The 22,043-nt window shown below is 37.6% G+C and overlaps 1 protein-coding gene across 11 annotated transcripts in view; it reads right to left on the minus strand.

The window, feature by feature from the left end:
• Positions 1 to 613: 613 nt before the first annotated feature.
• Positions 614 to 22,043, minus strand: part of LOC121315838 (utrophin-like) — a 245,099-nt gene continuing 223,669 nt past the window's right edge. For all 11 annotated transcript variants that reach the window (XM_041250320.1, XM_041250322.1, XM_041250318.1 and 8 more), the window contains 5 exons: positions 14,781 to 14,939; positions 9,260 to 9,506; positions 6,054 to 6,162; positions 5,628 to 5,714; positions 614 to 1,364 (listed from right to left, as the gene is read on the minus strand). In XM_041250320.1, the coding sequence (XP_041106254.1) occupies positions 1,348 to 1,364; positions 5,628 to 5,714; positions 6,054 to 6,162; positions 9,260 to 9,506; positions 14,781 to 14,939 (619 nt within the window). In that variant the 3' untranslated portion in view covers positions 614 to 1,347. The remainder of the gene's footprint in view (positions 1,365 to 5,627; positions 5,715 to 6,053; positions 6,163 to 9,259; positions 9,507 to 14,780; positions 14,940 to 22,043) is intronic.

Below are 22,043 nucleotides of genomic sequence, written 5' to 3' on the forward strand. Positions count from 1 at the left end.
GAGATCCACTACCAGCCAACTTGACACAGGTGTCAGGGGTCCAATATAAATCCGCTATATATCGAGGGCTGCAAAATAGCGAGAAACCCATAGAAAAACAAACAGGCTGACAAATACTGTACAACCTCCCTTGTTTTAGGGTCCAGTATAAATCATCTATGCAACCTGCTTTTTCTCATTTTTTATATAAAAAGCAGCATGCTGTTTAAATTCGTACAGCAGAGGGTAATTGCTTCTCATCAACTTCAGTCTCCAATTAATTTCATGAGTCTTCCTCTCCATTCTCAAATGCACAAACCCCCTGCAACCTGCTCCATTCCCAACAGAGGAGGCTTGTTGCTAAGGAGCTGACATCACTGCCTTGTGGCTTTTGCTAGTGTATTGCTGCCACACGTGAACAGCTCGTTGGCTAAAATAAAAATCGCTTTAGAAAGTAGATATTTAATTAGCTTTGTGTTATTGTGCAATACGTGTGTATATGGTAACAGTACGATATTAATGCTTTGTTTCTAATTGTTTTGTATATTTGTTTGTGATGTACGAAATAAAACAAACAGTAATTCTAAGTGTCTATGTATATTGCCGCTTAGGCATACGCAGTTAGACTGTAAAAATGGGGAGCCAACTCCAGGACCGCGACATATCTGAATCCTCAATATAGCGAGGGGCGATATAATGAGGGGTGGGTGGATACGGGCTTGAACATAAGAAGCATACTGTATATTAAATTGACAAGACAAGCATTTTTGTCAGAACAGATACCATAATAATACACACTACAGCACACCATCTTTTTGTATGTGCATGATTACACATAACAAGGATACAGGGGGTTTATATGTATATATGACACAATCTCTTAAAATGTTTTTACCCAGAACCCTTGTAGTTTTCAAGAACACAGTTTCATACACACCTTGTCATAAAAGGTAACATTAGAAGTGAAAGAAAGCCATTCTACAGTGTTAACGCAAAGCGCTGACGAATGTATAAATGTAATAGTTTAACCCCCAACATACAGTATCTAAACCACACATACAGTATAGCAAAAAGGCTTCCCCCAACTGCTGCATATTCAAACAAATCACAAACAAATGTTTAACCAATTCTGAATCTACAGTTAATAAATTTACAATTGCATAGTACAAGAAAGACAAAATATAAAATGCTGGGGTCCTAGTCCTTGTCTTTGGGTCTTCAGTAGTTCACTCCTTCGACAGAAAACTTAAGCGTGCAGCTTGTGAGCCAGAAGTTTCAATGCAGTCTCCATTCTTAGCAAATATATATGGTCTTTATAAAAGTGGTTCATCCACTGGAGGGTGTGCCTTGTGTTCCACTTCTAAATGGCTATGACTTCACATAACCTAAACAGATGGAAAGAAAAAACAAAAGCATCACTATTACTACCAATCATAGGTCTGAATTCTCCATAACGGCTATTTACAGAAAACTTTTTTTTTTTCTTTTTCCCCAGAACACTGCACCCTGTGGTTATCATTGGAAACAATCTCCTGCTGAACCATAAAATATCATTTTACAAGACACTGTAGTAGAAGTACTAAAAAAAAACCCAAAAAACTAGTAAAAATCTTTGAGAAGTTTCAGCCACACGTGGAATCTTCAATAATAAGTCAGTTATATATTGTAACAGCAACAGATAAAACACAAAATATGTATAAACTGCTGAATCGCCCCAGAGATGAAAAGTTTTGGAAGGTGGATTCCATTCAAAGACATAAGGACATTTCTTTTTTTATTAGTCTCTGGAATCCATAGCAATATCTTTAAAATGAGAAAAGAAACCGTCAGCAGTTTGCCTATTAAACATTAATAGCTACCTTGGACTTTTTCTGTGCAATAGGGCAATATATTAAGAGGGCATAAATCTCATGTTGACAAGAATTTAATTAAATCACTGAATAGAAGATAAGTAATTTATTTGTATTTTTTTTTTGTGATGGTAAAGTTATCAAAGCCATATCTTCAATAAACCAGGGACATCTATTACAAAAATAAAACACAAACATGTGTATTTACACATTGCTTTATAAAAGATCTATAAAACTATAAATATTGAAAGCAAGAATGACTAAGTGCATGAAAATAAAGAATACAGTTATATTAGATTCAACCAACTCATAAGCCTGCATTAGTCCACTGAATTCAATCCAATGTAATGTATCTAAACTGTCACTGGTGGCCAGGGAAGTGGGGACTAGGTGTGCAGCAGCAATGATAAATCCTGCTAGTCTTGTAAATATGTGCACTGGCCTGGACAAATGATAATAGATCAAACAGCACTTTCACAACAGGGAAGGATATTTTATAAATCGCACTGTTGCAATCTCAAGAGAGTCAGTTAGTAGTTATATACAGTAGAACTGTTATTGAAAATGTCCCAAAAAAGAATATCTCTCTTTATTTTTTTAATTCTCAGCGGCACCACATGTTAAAATCAGCTTGTCCCAAATGCCGTTAACTGAGGGTGCTGCTTTGTGGAGCAATACTAAAACTACAGGTACACAGTGACTTTCTGGACACGGTAAAAAAAAAAAAAAAAAAAAAAACAGCAGCATGATCCACGTCAACCTTTCGAGACTTCTGACTGTCCTTGTGTACAAAGACTACTGGAAATAAAATGCAGCTGTTCAACCTGTTTTTACAAGTAAACATGTATAAATTGCAGTATTTAAGTGGATTATAATAGCATACTCTAGTTTTTGATTTGTTTGCTGTTTTATGGTAAGCATGTTGTAAACATTGTAGAAATGACTGTGGTTATATATATAGAACAAAAAAAGCAACAGATTGCATGGCTTCCATCATATACAGGTGTGTTACAGTTTTGTTCGACAGCTTTCAGCATCCCCCACTATAAACACTGTTCCTGCATCATTGCTGGTGGCCAAGGGAAAAGCAATTAAAGAAGCCTTATTATTTGTGATACTGTCAGAGCCCTGCCGCTGAGCAATTGTGTGCAGCTGGGATGCAGTGCTGGAGACGCGTTGCTAGGCAACCAATTGAGCAGCGGCTCACCCTGCGCTGAGCTGATCGGGAGGTCCAGATTGGCTGTGAAGCGTGTCCAGGAAGGCTGTGCAGAGCTCAAAAAGCGTCTCTACCACAGTTCGAGGCTACTGCACGGCCATTGCTACAGACGGGCGCTGAGCTAAACCTTGCACTTTGTTGAAGAGAGCGTCCGCTCCGCAGGATTAACTACTACGAAACCTTTCAACCTCAGGACAGTGCTAGTGAAGGGATTGCCCAGCTGAGGCCATTTGAAAAGGCAGGAGTTGCAGTGAGGAAGCCTGGACTCCAGGAGCCCAGAAGTGGGTTAGTTTTGGGGAGGTTGACCCCAAACAGTGTATAGAGGGGTTTATGTAAAGTAGTAGGTTCCTGGACTGCAATGTTCCTTTTAGTGGGACTAGTGCTCGCCATTTGTGTGGCAAACTTAATTTTAGCTCTGTTTTGTTTTCTTTATTAAATGTGACCACTGTTCTTACCCAAGTGGCAGCACTGTTTAAATAAATCTGCATGCCTGTGCGGCATGTCAACACCTAATGCTCTGTTTCTGCCTCAGTACTGTTCAGTGATGACCCACACACGTAACACTGCACCCTGCTACAGACGCACTAAAATGATTCTTCAAAATCACTCGGATAATAAATACAGCTCCCACTAAAGGGGTTCCCTTTAGAAAAACAGAGTGGACTGGCTTCCTTATTTAGATTTTTAGTAAATCTAAAAAACTTACCTGCTGTTTTGGAGCAAGGCTTTCTGTTTCTTGATTAATAATAATATTAATAATAATAATAAATAATAATAATAATAATAATAATAATAATAAAGATTATTAATGACTGCCCTTTAGGATGTATAATATCTGCATAAAAAAGTAATCAACATACAGGTTATTTAAAAATGCTTTTTACTAGAAGCTATTTTCAAAGTTGTTTTGAATCAATGTTCTCACTGTTTCAACCCTTTCAGAAAAAAGGGTGGAAAGTTAAATATTGCTTTAAAATGAGTCCCTTTATGTAGTAATGCAACAAATTTGAGCTGCTGTGCTGTTAGTCTTCAAATGGACTGTTTGGGGGTCATCAAAGGCAAGTTTCCCCAAGGTTTTCGGAAACACTGAAGAGGCATTAAACAAACTATGTGCAAGGCAAGTTTTTTTCAACATGAGCTACAAAACAGGCATAGCTTTTCACTCATTTAAAAATATATTTTGGCGATTCAGGCAATTCATTTAAAGGTGTAGTTATCATCATATACATTAGCTAAAAATGTTTGTTCAAAGTGCAACGTGTTTCTCAATGATGCTGTATGCTCTATGTTTCAAGAATCAAAGTAAATTAGCAATTTCTTTCTGATGCTTTAACTAAAGCAGTTATACCTTATTAGGCAGGAAAAACATAGTTCAGCTCAAAGTCTTTTGAGTGCAGTAATGATAAATGGCTACACACTGCTTATTAATTACTGGCACTTTCTCCAGTAATTAATCACAGCTTAACCTAAAATGGACTGCACATAAACATTAGTGATCTGCTTTCATTAACAAAGAGACTGGGTATACATATATACTTTTTTATTGCTTGTAAGCATTTTAAAGAGACTTTAAAGAGACTTTTAGTATGTGAGCATGTTGGAATTGCCTTGATGAACACCACTGGTCTTGCTGAAGACTCAATATAGTAGCTAATGGAAGAAATACCTCATGACAAAATAGGTTTTAGATAAGAGGTTCACTTTGCCCTTCTGCTGCTTTAAGTCTGTATTTATAGAATGAGATGTTCAATATTTGCGGGCAGGAAAATGAATCAGATATCAGAATGGCACTCCAGGAATATAAAGCACTAATACAAATGGAAATAAAGGATGGAGTCCTCTAAATAGATACCTGTCTGTAATGATCACTTTGTTCCCATCAGCAATGTTGATATTTAACTGCTACCTATTAATGGCTTTCCATGTCATCACATTTAGTAATGCATAAATTGATCTTTCGTTACATCAATCATTTGTTTTAGGCTGCAACAATTCTGAACTTAGGAAAGATTACAACACATGTCTCTTTACAATAAGGAAAGTAATTAGAAAGCTACTCTACAATAGATCTAAAAATTTGTATATACAGATGATGAATACTTGTAACCAGGGCACTCTGAGATGGCCAGGGTATTTGTATAACACACTGACCCATATAATTCGGTACTCTGTATTGTCTGAATTAAAGCAATCCTAGTCTTTTATCCTAACCGGTGAAGTTTTTACAACTCAGCTGAGCACTGCAGTACAAAAAAAACTAAACAAAATACCAACAACTAAAACCAGGATGGAACTGTACAATACTCTATCAAACTCCAGCTGTGCAGTCTTTCTACACCTGTGGAGAAACCTTGGAGGTTGGTTGTCCAATTTTTTTTTTTTTTTACACAATGCTACCGGCTGAGCGTGAACAACAACAACAACAAAATCATTTAAAAAAAAAAAATAAAAAATCACTTTAAAAAAACCGAGAACATGTTTAGAACTTTCTGGAGATCTACATGGTGCAAGATGGGATTGCTGGTATTGAATGAAGAAAAAAGAAACACGTCCTGTTTAAAAATGAAAAGGACCAAACTTACGACTACATGCAGGAAAGGTGTTATTGATTTGCTCCATGATATCTGCCAAGGCTGTGCCGGAATTATGTGGAGGGACTAAGAAGTCATCTGTAACCATGACAACAAAGAGAACAAATTAAACTCCAAAATAATTTGAGAAAATACTAGATGAATGTACAAAGCACCTTAAAAAGTACAAATCACTTTCAAAACATTTCAATGCAACCTATTACTGGGAAATAACAGCAGCATTATTATTATTACTGCCACCAAAGTCCGTGAAGAAACAATTAAATCTACGAAAATATTAAACAACTTAATTACGAAAAACATACAGTATTAGGGATATTTGTGATAATTCTGAAAAGCTAAGCCAAGATATACAATGAAAAAGCACCTTGACACTATGATATGTACTGTATCAATACACATTATGTTTGGTCTGACCTGCCTGATCCAAGTGTGATCCAATATCCCGATTCACTGAGTAGTTGATGAAAGAATGCTGAAGGGGAGCAGATGACGAAACTCCATTTATTCGGAAATCTGTTTCAGGCTGAAATTAATAAAAAAAAAAAAAGGACAATACTGCTCAATTAATAAAAACAAGCAATTGTATGCTCCACTATGTAAATTACGACACTGTAGATATACAACTCAGTATTGTATGGCAGAAACTATAATACTGAACAGTGGCTTAAAATGGGTTGATACACAAATGCAGAATTAATATCGTTAAAAACGTATTCCTGTCAGCACAGAAAACCTCAATGTCTGTGTTGGTCTTCTAGTGAGATATCAGCTTAATTCTTTAACTCTCATGACCCCTTATCAGTTAAAGGTGGTCGACTCATGAGCAGAAGAATATAGAACCTTTACTGTAGAATGTATGCACCATTTGTCTTTGCAAAGTTATAGAGCTGGTTAGATGATCCTTAGGATTTGTTATTTTATTTCTGCAGACAGCCAATTAAGTCCTTCATATAAGGATGAAGCTACTCTACAAGTAGATGTAAAGGCAAGCCAAATGCCTCTACCTAAATTCGTTGGGTTTTTAATAGTCCGTTCAGCACTACAGTGTCAACTAATGAGAATACAACATTTCCACACACATAAGGCAGCATCCGTATACATGCGCCCATAAACCACCAATTCTATTAGCGTGACTATATCACTTGTTAATACAGATACAGAGAAATATAGCAGTGACAATCGAACTTACGCTGCAATTTTACATCAGTTATAAACAATGGAATAATAAAATAATAGGGGACAATAAGTTATTTCACTGCTATTGACAGCATGCCATAACCAGCACCTGAGGCACTATCCCCACTGCTGGTTTTAATAAAATATCAATCAATCTTTATTTTATAAAGCGCCTTTCATAGTGGAACACCATCACAAAGCGCTTTACAAGATACAGTAAATACAAGAAAATCCATAATACTTCAAATACAGAGAATTGCATAACACATGATACACAGTAAAACAAAAAAACAACAACAATGCATAATACATTAAATTCAGTGGAAAGTACATAATACATGATAGTAGCAAATATAACTGTATGTTAGAAAGGTCTTTAACATCCTGAGTGAAGAGGGTAGGATATAAATTAAATAGGACAATGTTTGCCTGGCTATGCCAAACTTAAAAAAAATATTTTACACTCTTTCTCTATCATAGAGAAAGATCCAGTAAGGTATCAGTCTTGTTTTCAACAAATATTGAGTAGTAAGGGTCATGAATTATAGTAAATAACGACATGACTGGTTTCCTGCAAGGAATGTACCCTTTTTTAACTCATGAGTCGGATGCACAGTAAAGATTAAAACAACTCCAAAAGTATATCATATGGGGAAAAAAAGCTTTCCTCTTCATTTGTTAATGTATCTACTGCATTTGCTTTTATAAAAAAGGTTAGGCATCAAGCAATGCCTAAAATAGTCAGTCAACAAACAGATTGTTGACAAGCTTGAGGGTGCCATTTACAGCTAATTGTCACATGCTGTAAAATGCATACTTAATGGAACCTTGAAGGTCCACATTATGCATGTTCGAGGAAAGTAAAATGCTGAAGTAATTAACCTTAAAAACTGTCATTATCATAATACTTGTGGGCTAAAACTGAATCAAAGTCATTAGTGTGGCTCCATGAAAACATAATAAATAACTCTTATACTTGTGTCTTGTAAGGTCACCTTTGTATTTTTACTTGTTGTTCCTTGCTGCAACACGTTTATTTTAATCACTTTCCAATTTTACATTAGGTTATTATCATAACCCTAGTTCCCTGAAATAGAAATGTAACCATTACTGTACGGGTATTTACCTCTTAAAAACCAGAAAACTGAATAACATATATCGAAGCTGCTCGCACAGCCTGTGACACAGATTCTGAAAAAAGTTGAAAGTTGAAAAAAATATCTTGGGCCAATATGGGGCTACTAGAAGCAACTTGGCATAGTCCTGCCTGATTTTCAGACACAGCGGGAGCAGGGCAAGTGGTGAGAAGGCATATAACAGTTGCCTCGGCCACTGGGGTGCCAATGCATCGGCCACCAGTGGGTCCCTGACTCCTATTAGAGAACCAAAGGGGACAGTGGGTTGATTCCTGGGAGACAATGAGATCTAGCTCTGCTCTCCCAAATGAGGCTCACCACCACCTTTACCATATAAACTTATTTTAAATTGAAAGTATGTTGCTGGATCCCTGGGATGGCGCAACTCAAGCCGCTGGCTTCATGTGAGGCACAAGGCCGCAGTGGGACTTAACAAGCAACAGGCATATATAGTGCACAATATACAACAAAACAATGGTCCTAACACAGCGTAATAAAATCGCTTAATACTTGTGTAAACACAATAATTGCAAGAAAAAATTAGATAGGCAACAAGTACTTCTCTGAACCAATCTCCTGTCAGGTCAGTCTTGAAAGGAAAAATGCAGCAGAGATCTGTGAGTGGAGTACTTATGCCCTCGGCGGTAGGCCATGACTGCGTCACAGGCTCTGCGAAGAGCTTTGATATATCTTATTCGGGCTTTGGGTCTTTAACAGGTAAATACCCATATAGTAAAGGTTACATTTTTGTACTTGAAAGGGAACAAGCAACTTAATTCATAATTTGACACGGCCATTTCAGTGCTTTTGAGAAGAGGTCTCGTCGATCCTTATGTGCCACTGACTAGTTGTCTTGTCATAAATACAAACAAAGTTCATAATGATGTGCAACCAACATATTTTTTGTATTTAACAGTTTGTTGTGCATTTGTAAAATGCTTTAACAACGATTAATAGTACAGTACAAAAGGGCCATTTATATAGTGGCCCAACAGGAACAAATATTTGTGTGGCAATCAAAAGGTTAAAATCCAATGATCTGGGAACAAGAGTTATACTACTGAGGTGGAGATATTTAATCTATTTTTGTAAAGTGGTTTGAGCAAATAACTTAAAAATGTCTTAAAAAATTCCCCACCAAATTTCCTCAGAACTGGATAAGCGTTTCTACAAATTTTAGGGTGACATACGTAGACATGTATAAAAAGACAGATGGTGAGGCACCTCCTTATATCCCCATATTTCGAGAGTCTCAATAACCTGGCAATACATTTGCTGTAGGCTTGTGTGTGGGTGTGTTGTAACTACCTGCTCGAGCAGCTGACGCAGCCTGTGAAGCTGGGACTCCAGTTGCTTGTTGTGGTCCTCCAGAATCTGCATCCTGGTTTCAAGCCGGCCCTTGTGTTGCCGCAGGAGTTTGGCCTCGGCTAAGAGTTCTGCCTCCGCTGGGCTGCCCGGCTGTCCAGAGGCCACAGAGTCTGGGGGGGAGGGCAGGGAAGATGCGCCTTTCAGACAGTGCTGCTCCTTCAGGTGCTCGTATTCTATCTGCAGATTCCTGCAACACAGAACAGAAAGCAAGGGATGCCATTTAAACCTTCTCAGGGCTGATTAGATATAAGCAGTACAGTACCCAAGGGGCCAGTATATGAAACCGATGAGTCAGTAAAGATGTGGGCTCTTGTAAAGAAACTGAGCTGAAACTAATATCTGGGACAAATGGCCAAAGATAAAAGATAATAAGAGAACGAGAAAAAAACAAAAAACATCACACAAGTTCTCTCTCTGACACACACATACACAAAAAATAGAAAATTCACAACATACAGTATATAATTCTTCTTAATATACCTTGAGGGGTTGAAAAAATGAGAATCCAGCAGTAAGGGAATGAATAAGCTATTTTATTAAAACCCAGAACAATGAAAATTAGTTCAGATATTATTTGGATGAATACAGTAGTACAATACATTGTTTTCCAGTTATATTTTAGTTTAACCCCCCACCCCCCCAAAAAAAGCAAAAACATGTCATAATAGTCATTCTATATTGTTACATAAATCCTGGATACAATTATAGAAGACATAATGGAACAGTAAGCATAGCTAGGGCAGTTTTTTTTTAGTATTACTATCTATCTGATTATTGATTAGCCCCTGCGAGATTCCGTGATCGTGAAAAAAATCATGGAATTTACTCTCTCCCATGAAATTTTCAATTTTTTGCAATAAATCTAAAACATTTGCTCCCTACTACCATTGTACATGTCACTAGGACACATACACACTATTTGTATAGTGAGATGTGTGGCGTGGTTTCAGTGCAAGCTTTAGTTCAGCCATGGAGAGATTCCTAAAGCCATTCCGGAAATTAATCTTAATTAGCACCGAATATAACGGCAAAAGATAGGCCACAAATGAAAAATGCAAGGCCAGTATTTCGAATAACTCACCATAATAGCTTCTGTTAAAATGGCAGAAGACCCTAAAAATGACCATGGATAGACAAACAGTGGCTACCGAAGAACAAAATAAGGTAAGATGATTATTACTTTTATTGTTTACAAAAGGATTTCATAGTTTAGTCGCACTTTCAAAGCGAAGCGTTGTTCTGTTACTCGTATGTGAAAGGTCAGAGAGAAACAATTAGGACCCTGCTTGTGCTCTCTGTGTTGCAGGTCCTGAAAGATGTCATTCTAATTATATATGTAAATACACACGTTTTTGTACATGGTGTAGTTACATGAATACTCAAAAAGGAAGGAGGCGACTAACTATATTAGATATTATCCGAGTACTTCTAATGATTTTTGTGAAAATCCTCTTTTTTTTTTAAAACCGTTACTTTCCCGTTTGTTTTGTGGTATGTGATGGTAGCACTTTCACATTGTGGCCTTGGTCAAAGAAACAAAAAAGCGAGTTTATCAGCCAATCAGTGTCGCCTGTCACTCCTTCCATGAGCTTGTCACAGCCTATTTCTATGTGCTATATTGATGTGGATACATTTTAAAATTACTTTAATTAATTTTGGTGAAGACCACATGTTTCTAAAAATACCCTGCTACATTTGTACAAAATGCTCCAAGCCTAGCACACATTTGTAAAACAGTGTACTTGTAAAATGTACCAATGCTAATTTGAATCCCAGTGCACCACTGCAATCGTATACTGCTAGGCAAATATTATTATTAATGTGATTAAATATAGTCATATGTTTTGGCCACAACTACTTAATTTATTTTTTGGGTGTGTGTCTGTGGATTCACCCATGTGCATATGAGGGAGGTTGGCCCAGTTTGTTGCTATTTTTGAAGTACTAGGTGAGAATAAAGATATGTAATATGTAATAAAGTGTATATTTGAATGTAGTGAGGAAATTAAAGTTGCATGATTAAGTTTGCTTTTTCTCTACATATATTTGCAAACAATTCGGACATATCTACGGCAGAACTGAGCATTCGTTAAATTAGTAGTTTCAGCTTTACTCTTCCTGCACAACACTTAATTTCATTCTCAAACAGAATCTGAATGTACAACAAACAATTGCTTAGCCATTGGGTTAGTTCTTTTTTGTACAGTGGAACTTTTGTTTATTCTGCCATTGTAAAATCCCCTAAAATGTCCTGAAATCTACAAAGAGAAAAATGTATGTGCAGCAATTGCTTTTCAATAAAAAACAGTCTTAATGAGTAATAAATAAATAAGAAAATGTAAGTCAGTTAGTAAAGTAAGCAATATTACCCATGATAGGGTGTGCGGTAAGACATAGAGCTGTCTCACTGTACACACCTTGGGGGTGGGTTATTGTGCTTATAAAATGGCTCTATTTTATTATACAAAAAGAAAAAGAAAAATTAGTATTTTAAACTTTAAATTAAGCTTTGTCTTTGTCTTGGAAAAGCTTATTACTGCTTAGAATTACAAGGCTCGCAAAATTTTGGTAATGGTTCTTGCCCTTCGGGCAGTCCATTGTAGACATTTGGTTGTACAAAAAAAAAAATAGTCAGGTTGCCTATAATTGACCTATGGACTGTATTTGTACAAAGTACACTGTACTCAGTATAGGTTCAGTATCTCAGGGTTCATACACTTTTTCACCACCAAAATTCCAGAAGTTTTTCCACACTTCCATTTGTTTTTCCCAGACTTGTGTTTGTTTAGTTTCTACTAGTTTTTTTTTTCAGTTATCCACATAGACAGGCAGCTGTAGAGCATTATAGCTTTTTGATCCAGAGCAGAAGTTAGTCCTGGTTTTCTAAAAGTATTTGGCAAAATGTGGAGGTGCATATCTAGCAAGAGACAATGCAGGTATGCAAAAGAGAAGAAAGATACAATCTAAGAAATGTCCAATATTTGAGAACTGTGTTGCATTATTTACAAAAAAAGAATATACAAATTTGTATACTGCAAGTATACATGTGCCAAAATAGGACAGAATAGTGGTCCCAATAGTATACTAAAACCAGAAAATTTTGGCACAAGTACACTTTTTTGTAAAGGATGATATTGGATTCTGATTCAAACTTCTTTATACCCTCTGTTAAATGTTGAACACTATGGGAGGTGAAAAATAACAAAAATGAAAGAACAAATGTGCACACATTATATTAAAATGTGCAAGTGCAATCCAGAACGAACAATGTAAGCTGCTGGAGTAAGTTAAGGAAATCACCTTAGATAAAGGCATTCGCTAAATTATTAATAATAGTAGTACTGTTTTATTCTTTGATTTTCTTTATTATTACAGTGTTTGTCACTACTAGTAATAATAATAATAATAATAATAATAATTGTGAATAAAAGTAGAATTACAAGTACAGTACCTATTTGTGGCATGCTGCATCCAGTATTCTGGCTATATCCTATTCGTTGAAGAACACAGCACTAACCCCGCCCCCCCCCCCCCCCCCCCCCCTTCCCTCAAACAAGATACATAGAACAATGTTTCAATTGCAAATGTTAATTGAAATCTTGGTTCCTTATTTAAAAAAAAAAAAAAAAATAGATAATAAAATAAATAAATAAATCAATGTTGCTTTGCCGTGCTGGTTGCATAGAGCTGACGAGCCAACATCAGCAGCAGTTTGATATTTTTTTTTTAATCAGTATGCAATCGTATGATGAAGGCCATATAGCGAGGATGTAAATAGTGTATCTACACTGGGCTGATGGTTTAGACCAGAGGCTGTTGCTGCACTCGATACTGTAAGTTACAAGCAAGCACCATACAGTTAAAATAAAATTACCGGTACATTTAATTAATCACATGAAAGAAATGAAAAAAGTGATGTTAACATGCTACGTGCTAAATCTGAGTCAGTGATAATAACGAACGTATTCTTTTTTTGTTTTTCTGGGTTGGGAAATAACGTTAACAATTTAATAAAGGTAACAACAAGATAACAAAATGTGAACCTTGGTGAGCAGAGTACTGCAGTTTGTTATTCCAGTCTGTAACTTTGTTTAAAATAAACTAACATAAGTCTTCAATATAAAAGTATATATTTTGGCTGTCGTAGTGTCCATTTTAACCTTCGTTTCACTAAAGCAGACAGAGTCATGTGACATATACCATTGCATTGACTAGATAGATCAAGCAATGTGTACATGCACGTCACCTCGGAAATCACTCAAGCATTACCAATGAAAAACACTGATCCCTCTAAACGTGTTTTACCGGGATGATGTGTGAGCGGAATCTCGACTGATTAAAGCACAGAACGTTACCTTGTTATAGACTGAAAAATCGGATTGTTTGTCGGGCAAGCAGCCAAAAAAAACACATTGTCCGACAGATTTTTTTGGTAGTCCCGGAACATCAGGCTAGCGATTTTGCGAGCCCTGAATTTTTTTTTTTTTTTAAGTGCAGTTTCAAAAACAAAAAATATAACTGCTTACTTGCATGTCTGAAACACTTTGGTAAGTAAAGTTGACATCTGAAATCACTGTTTCCTTAGTACAATAATCATGCTCTTCACCTTTATTTTGTGTTCCTCCAAATGCACTGCCTACGTCTCTTCAACACTAGCTTAACTTCTCCAAAATCTCCCAGACAGACAGTCATGCAGAATGTCACATCATTCCACCTGAACAAAACTGTTCACTGCATTATAATACCCACATCAATACCATAATTTATTTAACAGACTGATTTTAAATCCTGTAGTCCAACGGAATTTGGTACCTAAGCCTGGGGCTTTACAGGAACTATTGCAGTGGTCAAAGAAACAGAGATTGAGATATTAAAGAAAATACACCAAGGAAATTGATTAATCTTCAGAGGTGATTGCCCCCTAGCTGTGCATAAGTCAATTCTTACTGCACAGTCCTATGATCTTGTTCAGCCAATTAGAGTTTAATTTATCTAAGCCACTTTACATTTTTACTTATTTGCTGATGTTCACACTGAATCCTGCAACACTTCTTAATACATTAAAGATAGTGTTTATGCACTACTCTAGTTCCACCTAATAGCAGTAATTGATACATACAGCATGTACCAACTACTGCCATTAGAACACTTAGCAGTATCAAAGATGATAAGAAAGTAAAAATTGTTTATATTTTAAAATAATTGCTCTAAATAAATCAATGCTGAAGTTATCTGAACTGTACTACAATTACTACTGCTGAAAACCATCCAACAGCTGCATACTTGTAGATGCCTTTTTGTAATAATAGCCTTTGCATGAAAGAATTGTCTTCCAACTCTGTGCAGCTTTTTTTCCATTTTTTGTGACCAGGTTGGAAAATGCATGACTATATACCGAAGCTCCAAACTGCTCCCTCATAAGTTACCTTTTAAGTAAGCTAGTAGGTTTGCTGTACTGTACCTCTGCTCCTCCTCGAGTCTGGCAATGACCCGCTCCAGCTCGCCCCGCTCCTCCTTCTCTACATCCTGAAGGATCTGTGCTGGGCTCTGGGGCTGGCTGAGGGGTGACTCTCCACCCAGCGTCCGACAGTACTGCAGGATCAACATGTGCTCGTCCTCCCTACAGATAACAGGACATGAGAGACATTTTAGAAGGCACAGAATAGGATTAGCGAAAGCTGTAGGATAATGAAATCTGTTGTAGACAATCAACTCAAAGTATTATAATTATCACAAAAGTATTCCTAGGCATTACCAGCTGCATTCATAATGCATGCACACAACAGAATGTTTCAATATCGCCTTCCAGCTTCCAGTGCATGTGGACCTCTTACGTCAGTGACATACATCTGTATTCATTTTTTTTGCTGAATATATCCTCCATCACATGTGGTTAACATATCATTAACCACAACTGGAAGAACCAACTCCCCACAATTTGGTCCACTTGAGCTGAAATGACCACTATTCGTACGTTATAATTGATAGCCATCTGTTTGATTAAAAAATATATATATATTCTTATGCACGCACAACAGCACATTTACACAAACATGCACAAACAAATGTTTCCCGACATGTTGTTTGTTGTAGGAACAATTCAATAATTGATCATTTAATATTTACCTGGTTTGATTATTCTTATTAATATTTAATTGACGTGTTCAAAAGATCGAGGATTTACTATGAACACATTCACGCACAGACACAAGGAACGTTTAATCAATAGTAGTATTTTATTAAGTACACAAATAATAAAAAGAAAAGTCAGAAAATAAATCTTAGTATCTAAGCACAAAACACAATTCAAAACTGTCACTGCACTCATGCTGGCTAGCAGGCAATTGAAAAGTGACTCTGCCTACCTCCTCACACACAAAGCAGCAGCTTGTGTCATACAAGCAAAGCCTCAACTGAAATGATGCAGACAACCTTAAAAAATATCACATCAAACTTAATAATGGCATATACATTAAGGATATGGCATGTTTATTTCCAAAGAAATTCTTCATACAACAATATAAGGTAGATTATTATAATTACTTCATCAAGTTCACTACAAGTTATTTTGCATGCAAAGTGTGTAAACTAAATAATTAACAGCACAATTCTATGTGAATGTGTTCTCAACTAATTAATTTAGTTCCATGAAAGGAAAATGTAATTGGAATTATACTCAACGGTTCCTTGAAGCTTAGATTTTTAGTCTCTTGGATTGGAAACTAAATTGGTTGAAGTATCCAGTACAAAAGACTCTCCTCTCAGCAACAAAGTCTTCAATCCCACGTTGGATACAAACTCGGCAACAAAGCTTTCAATTCTCGACAGAATCAACAAACAGCTGCAACAAAGTCTTCAGTCCTCTGGTATAGGATCCACAACAGCGCCCGTCTGCTCTGTCCTCCTTGCTGAATCATTTAGCTACACAGGTAGCAGGGCACAGTTTAGTGAGCGAGTAGTTTTTTTGAGATTTACGATTATACTGTATTTACAGTAAAATCGTAAATCTCGAAAAACTACTCACTTCTAAATCTTTTGTAGTCATTTTTGTATTACTTTAGTACAAATACATGTTAATTTGGATTCATATGTTGTTTTTTTCTGACTTTATGTGAACGAAAATACACACATTTGCCCATTTTCCCATTGGAAATAGTGATATTTTGAAATATCACTGTCCTGGTCACAAAAGCAAAGTTTGTGTGGAATAATAGCCATTTTCTATACTTTTGAGGCATAAGCAATTAGGAAATAACACTTACTACCCAGGAACAAAAATTTTGTTACATAGTGTAATTAGGTAGATCTTCAGGGGTGAGTTTGCGAGGCCCCAGCCTTATAAAGATAAGAAACTTTGGGGGTTTGGTCTTCACCATACAGGTGTGTGGAAACAAGTCATGCCACGATCAAAAGAAATCTCTGAGGACCTCAGAAAAACAGTTATTGATGCTCATCAGTCTAGAAAGAGTTACAAAACAACTTCTAAGGATTTGGGGCTCCACCAATCCACTGTTAGACAGATGGAGAAAGTTCAAGACTACAGTCACTCTACCCAGGAGCGGTCGTCCTACTAAAATCTCTTCAAGAACAAACCGGAAAATCATCAAGTAACAAAGAACCCCAGGATCCAAGGAACATCCAAGGACCTGCAGGCCACTCTTGCTTTGGCTAAGGTTAGTGTTCATGACTCAACTATCAGAAAAAGACTGAACAAGAATGATGTTCGTGGAAGGATAGCCAGGAAGAAACCACTGCTCTCTAAAAAGATGATCCACAAGACTTCTGGAACAATGTTCTCTGGACATCTTCAAGTCATGCCACAAATTTCCAATTGGATTTAGGGCGGGGCTCTGACTGGGCCACTCAAGGGCATCTACCTTTTTGTTCCTTAGCCACTCCAGTGTAGCTTTGGCTGTGTGCTTTGGGTCGTTGTCATGCTGAAAGGTGAACTTCCCCATCCCAGTTTCAGCTTTCTTGCAGAGGGCAGCAGGTTTTACTCAAGGACTTCTCTGTGTTTTGCTCCATTCATTTTCCCTTCTATCCTGACAAGTGCCCCAGTCCCTGCCAATGAGATACATCTCCATAACATAATGCTGCCACCACCATGCCTCACAGTAGAGATGGTGTTCTTTGGGTGATGCACTGTGTTGGGTTTGCACCAAATATAACACTTCACATTTAGGACAAAAAGTTCAATTTTAGTTTCGTCAGACCACAAAACCTTTTCACACATGGCTACAGAATCTCCTGAGTGTTTTTTTGCATACTTCACACGGGATTCAAGGTGGGCTTTCTTGAGTAATGGTTTCCTTCTTGCCATCCTACCATACAGGCCAGATGTGTGGAGTGTTTGAGACATTGTTGTCACATGCACACTTTGACCAGTCTTGGACATAAAAGCCTTTAGCTCTTACAAAGTTGCCATTGGCCTCTTGGTAGCCTCTCTGATCAGTCTCCTTCTTGCTAGGCGATCCAGTTTGGAGGGACGGCCTGATCTAGGCAGTGTCTTGGTGATGCCATACACCTTTCACTTCTTAATAATCGTCTTGACTATGCTCCAAGGGATATTCAAGGTCTTTGATATTTTCCATCCCCTGATCTGTGCCTTTCAACAACTTTGTCCCGGAGTTCTTTTGAAAGTGCCTTGGTGCTCATGGTTGAGTCTTTGCTTTGAAATGCACTACCCAGCAGAGGGAACCTACAGGAACTGCTGAATTTATCCTGAAATCATATGAATCACTACAATTTAACACAGTTGGAGGCCACTTAACTTGGTGTTTGATTTTGAAGGTGATTGGTTACACCGGAGTTAATTTAGGATTGCTATTACATGGGGGGGGTGGACACTTATCCAACCAAGCTATTTCAGTTTTTATTTTTAATTAATTTTCTACAAATTTCTAGAATCTTTTTTTCACTTGGAAGTTGTGGGATAGGAAGTGCAAATAAATGAAAAAATAACTATTTGAATGCATTTTAATTCTAGGCTATAAGGCAACAAGGTGAATATTTTGAAAGGGGGTGTAGACTGTCTATAGGCACACTGTGTGTGTGTGTGTGTGTGTGTGTGTGTGTGTGTGTGTGTGTGTGTGTGTGTGTGTGTGTGTGTGTGTATATATTTATATATATATATATATATACACACACACACACACACACACACACACACAGTGCCTTGCAAAAGTATTCAGACCCCTGACCAATTCTCTCATATTACTGAATTACAAATGGTACATTGAAATTTCGTTCTGTTCGATATTTTATTTTAAAACACTTAAACTCAAAATCAATTATTGTAAGGTGACATTGGTTTTATGTTGGGAAATATTTTTAAGAAAAATAAAAAACAGAAATATCTTGCTTGCATAAATATTCAACCCCCACACGCTAATATTTGGTAGAGCCACCTTTCGCTGCAATAACAGCTTTAAGTCTTTTGGGGTAAGTATGTACCAGCTTTGCACACAGTGTCACAGTGATTTTGGTCCATTCTTCTTGGCAGATTTGTTCAGGTTGGTTCGACGACGCTTGTGAACCACAATTTTCAAATAGTGCCATGGATTCTCAATGGGATTGAGATCAGGACTTTGACTGGACCACTGTAGGACATTCACCTTTTTGTTCTTGAGCCACTCCAATGTTGCTTTGGCCTTGTGATTGGGATCATTGTCCTGCTGAAAAGTGAATTTCCTCCCAAGCTTCAGTTTTTTAGTGGGCTGAAGCAGATTCTCTTGCAGTATTTTCCTGTATTTTGCTCCATCCATTCTTCCTTCAATTGTAACAAGATACCCAGTTCCTGCTGATGAGAAGCATCCCCACAGCATGATGCTGCCACCACCATACGTCACTGTAGGGATGGTGTGTCTTGAGGCAATGGCAGTGTTAGGTTTGCACCACACATAGCGCTTTGAGTTTTGGCCAAAAAGCTCTATCTTGGTCTCATCTGACCACAAAACCTTTTCCCCACATCGCAGCTGGGTCACTCTCATGCTTTCTGGCAAACTCCAGACGTGCTTTCAGATGGTACTTTTTGAGTAATGGCTTCTTTCCTGCCACCCTCCCATACAGGCCAGTGTTATGCAGAGCTCTTGATATGGTTGACTGGTGCACCATTACTCCACTCCCAGCCACTGAACTCTGTAGCTCCTTCAAAGTGATTGTTGGCCTCTCTGTGGCTTCTCTCACAAGTCTCTTTCTTGTTTGAGTGCTGAGTTTTGAGGGACTGACTTTTTTTGGCAGTGCCTGGGTGGTGTGATGCAGCTTCCACTTCCTGATTATTGATCCAACTGTGCTCACTGGGATATCCAAACACTTGGATATTATTTTGTACCCTTTCCCTAATCTATGCATTTGTATTACTTTATCTCTAACTTCTGTAGAATGCTCTTTGGTCTTCATTTTCCTTCAGATTCACAGCCTTACCAATAATCCTTCAACAGTGGGGTTTTTATCCAGAAAATGTGACAGCAACTTTAATGGTTCACAGGTGGAGGCCAATGGTAAGGTAATTGTGTCCTCGTTAGGGCAATTTCTTTCATCGGTGCAAACTGGGAGCTTCCACAGCACAGGGGTTGAATACTTATGCAAGCAAGATATTTCAGTTTTTTATTTTTCTTAAAAATATTTCCCAGCATAAAACCAATGTCACCTTACAATAATTGATTCTGAGTTTCAGTGTTTAAAAATAAAATATCAAACAGAACGAAATTTCAATGTACCATTTGTAATTCAGTAATATGAGAGAATTGGTCAGGGGTCTGAATACTTTTGCAAGGAACTGTATATATATATATATATATATATATATATATATATATATATATATATATATATATATATATATATATACACACACACACACACACACACACACACACACACTGAGTGTACAAAACATTAGGAACACCTGCTCTATCCATGAAACAGACTGACAAGGTGAATCCAGTTATTGATCCCTTATTGATGTAACCTGTTAAATCCACTTCAATCAGTGTAGATGAAGAGGAGACAGGTTAAAGAAGGATTTTTAAGCCTTGACAATTGAGAAATGGATTGTGTATGTGTGCCATTCAGAGGGTAAATGGGCAAGACAAAAGATTTACGTGCCTTTGAACGGGGTATGGTAGTAGATGCCAGGCGCGCCAGTTTTAGTGTGTCAAGAACTGCAACGCTGCTGGGTCTTTCACACTCAACAGTTTCCCGTGTGTATCAAGGATGGTCCACCACCCAAAGGACAACCAGCCAATGGCAGGCCAGTGGTCAAAAATGGCTCATTGATGAAAGAGGCCAAAGGAGGCTGACATGAATTATGCAGGACAACAGACGGGCTATAGTTAGTCAACTGACAGTCCAGTACAACATTGGTGCTGAAAGACCCATAAAAGAATGCACAACTCGTCATACTTTGACACGAATGGGGTATGGCAGCCAAAGATCTAACAGAGTTCCACATCTTTCAGCAAAACACAAGAAACTGCGGTTGCAGTGGACTAAGGAACAAACACTGGAGGACTGGAAAAACATTGCCTGGTCTGATGAATCCCGGTTCCTGCTGTTTCACGCTGATGGGGAGGACTAGGGTATGGAGAAAACCACATGAGTACATGCATCCATCATGCAGCGTGTCAACATTGCAGGCTGGTGGTGGTGGCGTGATGGTGTGGGATGTGTTTTCATGGCACACATTGGGCCCCTTGACAAAAGTGGAGCAACGTTTGAATGCCACAGGATATCTGAACATCACTGCCAATCAGGTGCATCCCTTAATGGCAACAGTGTATCCATCTGCTAATGAATTTTTTCAACAGGATAATGCCCCATGCCACAAGGCTAGGATTGTCCAGGAATGGTTCCACGAACATGACCTTGAATTCAGCTTACTGCAGTGGCCTGCCCAGTAACCAGATCTCAATCCAATTGAGCATTTGTGGGATAAGTTGGAACGAGCTATTCGGAGTAGAGATCCACTACCAGCCAATTTGACAACTGTGGGAAGCATTAGAGTCAACATGGGCCAGCATCCCTGTGGAACGCTTTCAACACCTTGTAGAGTCCATGCCCCGACGAATTGAGGCTGTTCTGAGGGCAAAAGGGGGTGCAACTCAATATTAGGAAGGTGTTCCTAATGTTTTGTACAAGGCTTTTTCACCAACGTTGGACACAAAAAGCTCATACATTATTTGACATTTTCAACTGCTATGGCCTTTATTCACAAAGAAGAATCAGTATAAATGTACACAACAAATCAATTTAATATTTAATATATCTCTAGAAAGCTGTTTTTGATCATTTATAAAAGTTCTTAGAATACTTATGTTGCTTATATAATTGTGTGTCACAAAATGTAAAGGACTAAATATCAACTAAATACCGAAGATGTCATCCTGGTAATCCAACAATCAGAGAGAAATCTTTGAAAAGTCTGTTAGAGAGGTATGTGGGAAGCTGAACTGTATGTAAACCTCCAGAGGGTGCTGTAAACTGTATGTGGGTTTTATATTAACATATTTGTAAAATTAAAAACAAACTATTAGAAAACTGGAGGTTACCAAGGTTGTTAATAGTTGTAAGAAACATGCTGATATGGATAATTCTTCCTTTTAGCCGTATCTATAAATATCTATCTATCTATATATATTTTCTGATATTCTTTTGGGAAGACACATCCTCTTCAGCTTCCTCCATCTCAAACCACACTCCCTAACTCCATTCACTGCAGGAGTTG

Source organism: Polyodon spathula, chromosome 5 (genome assembly GCF_017654505.1).
Source record: "Polyodon spathula isolate WHYD16114869_AA chromosome 5, ASM1765450v1, whole genome shotgun sequence".
Lineage (NCBI taxonomy): Eukaryota > Metazoa > Chordata > Actinopteri > Acipenseriformes > Polyodontidae > Polyodon > Polyodon spathula.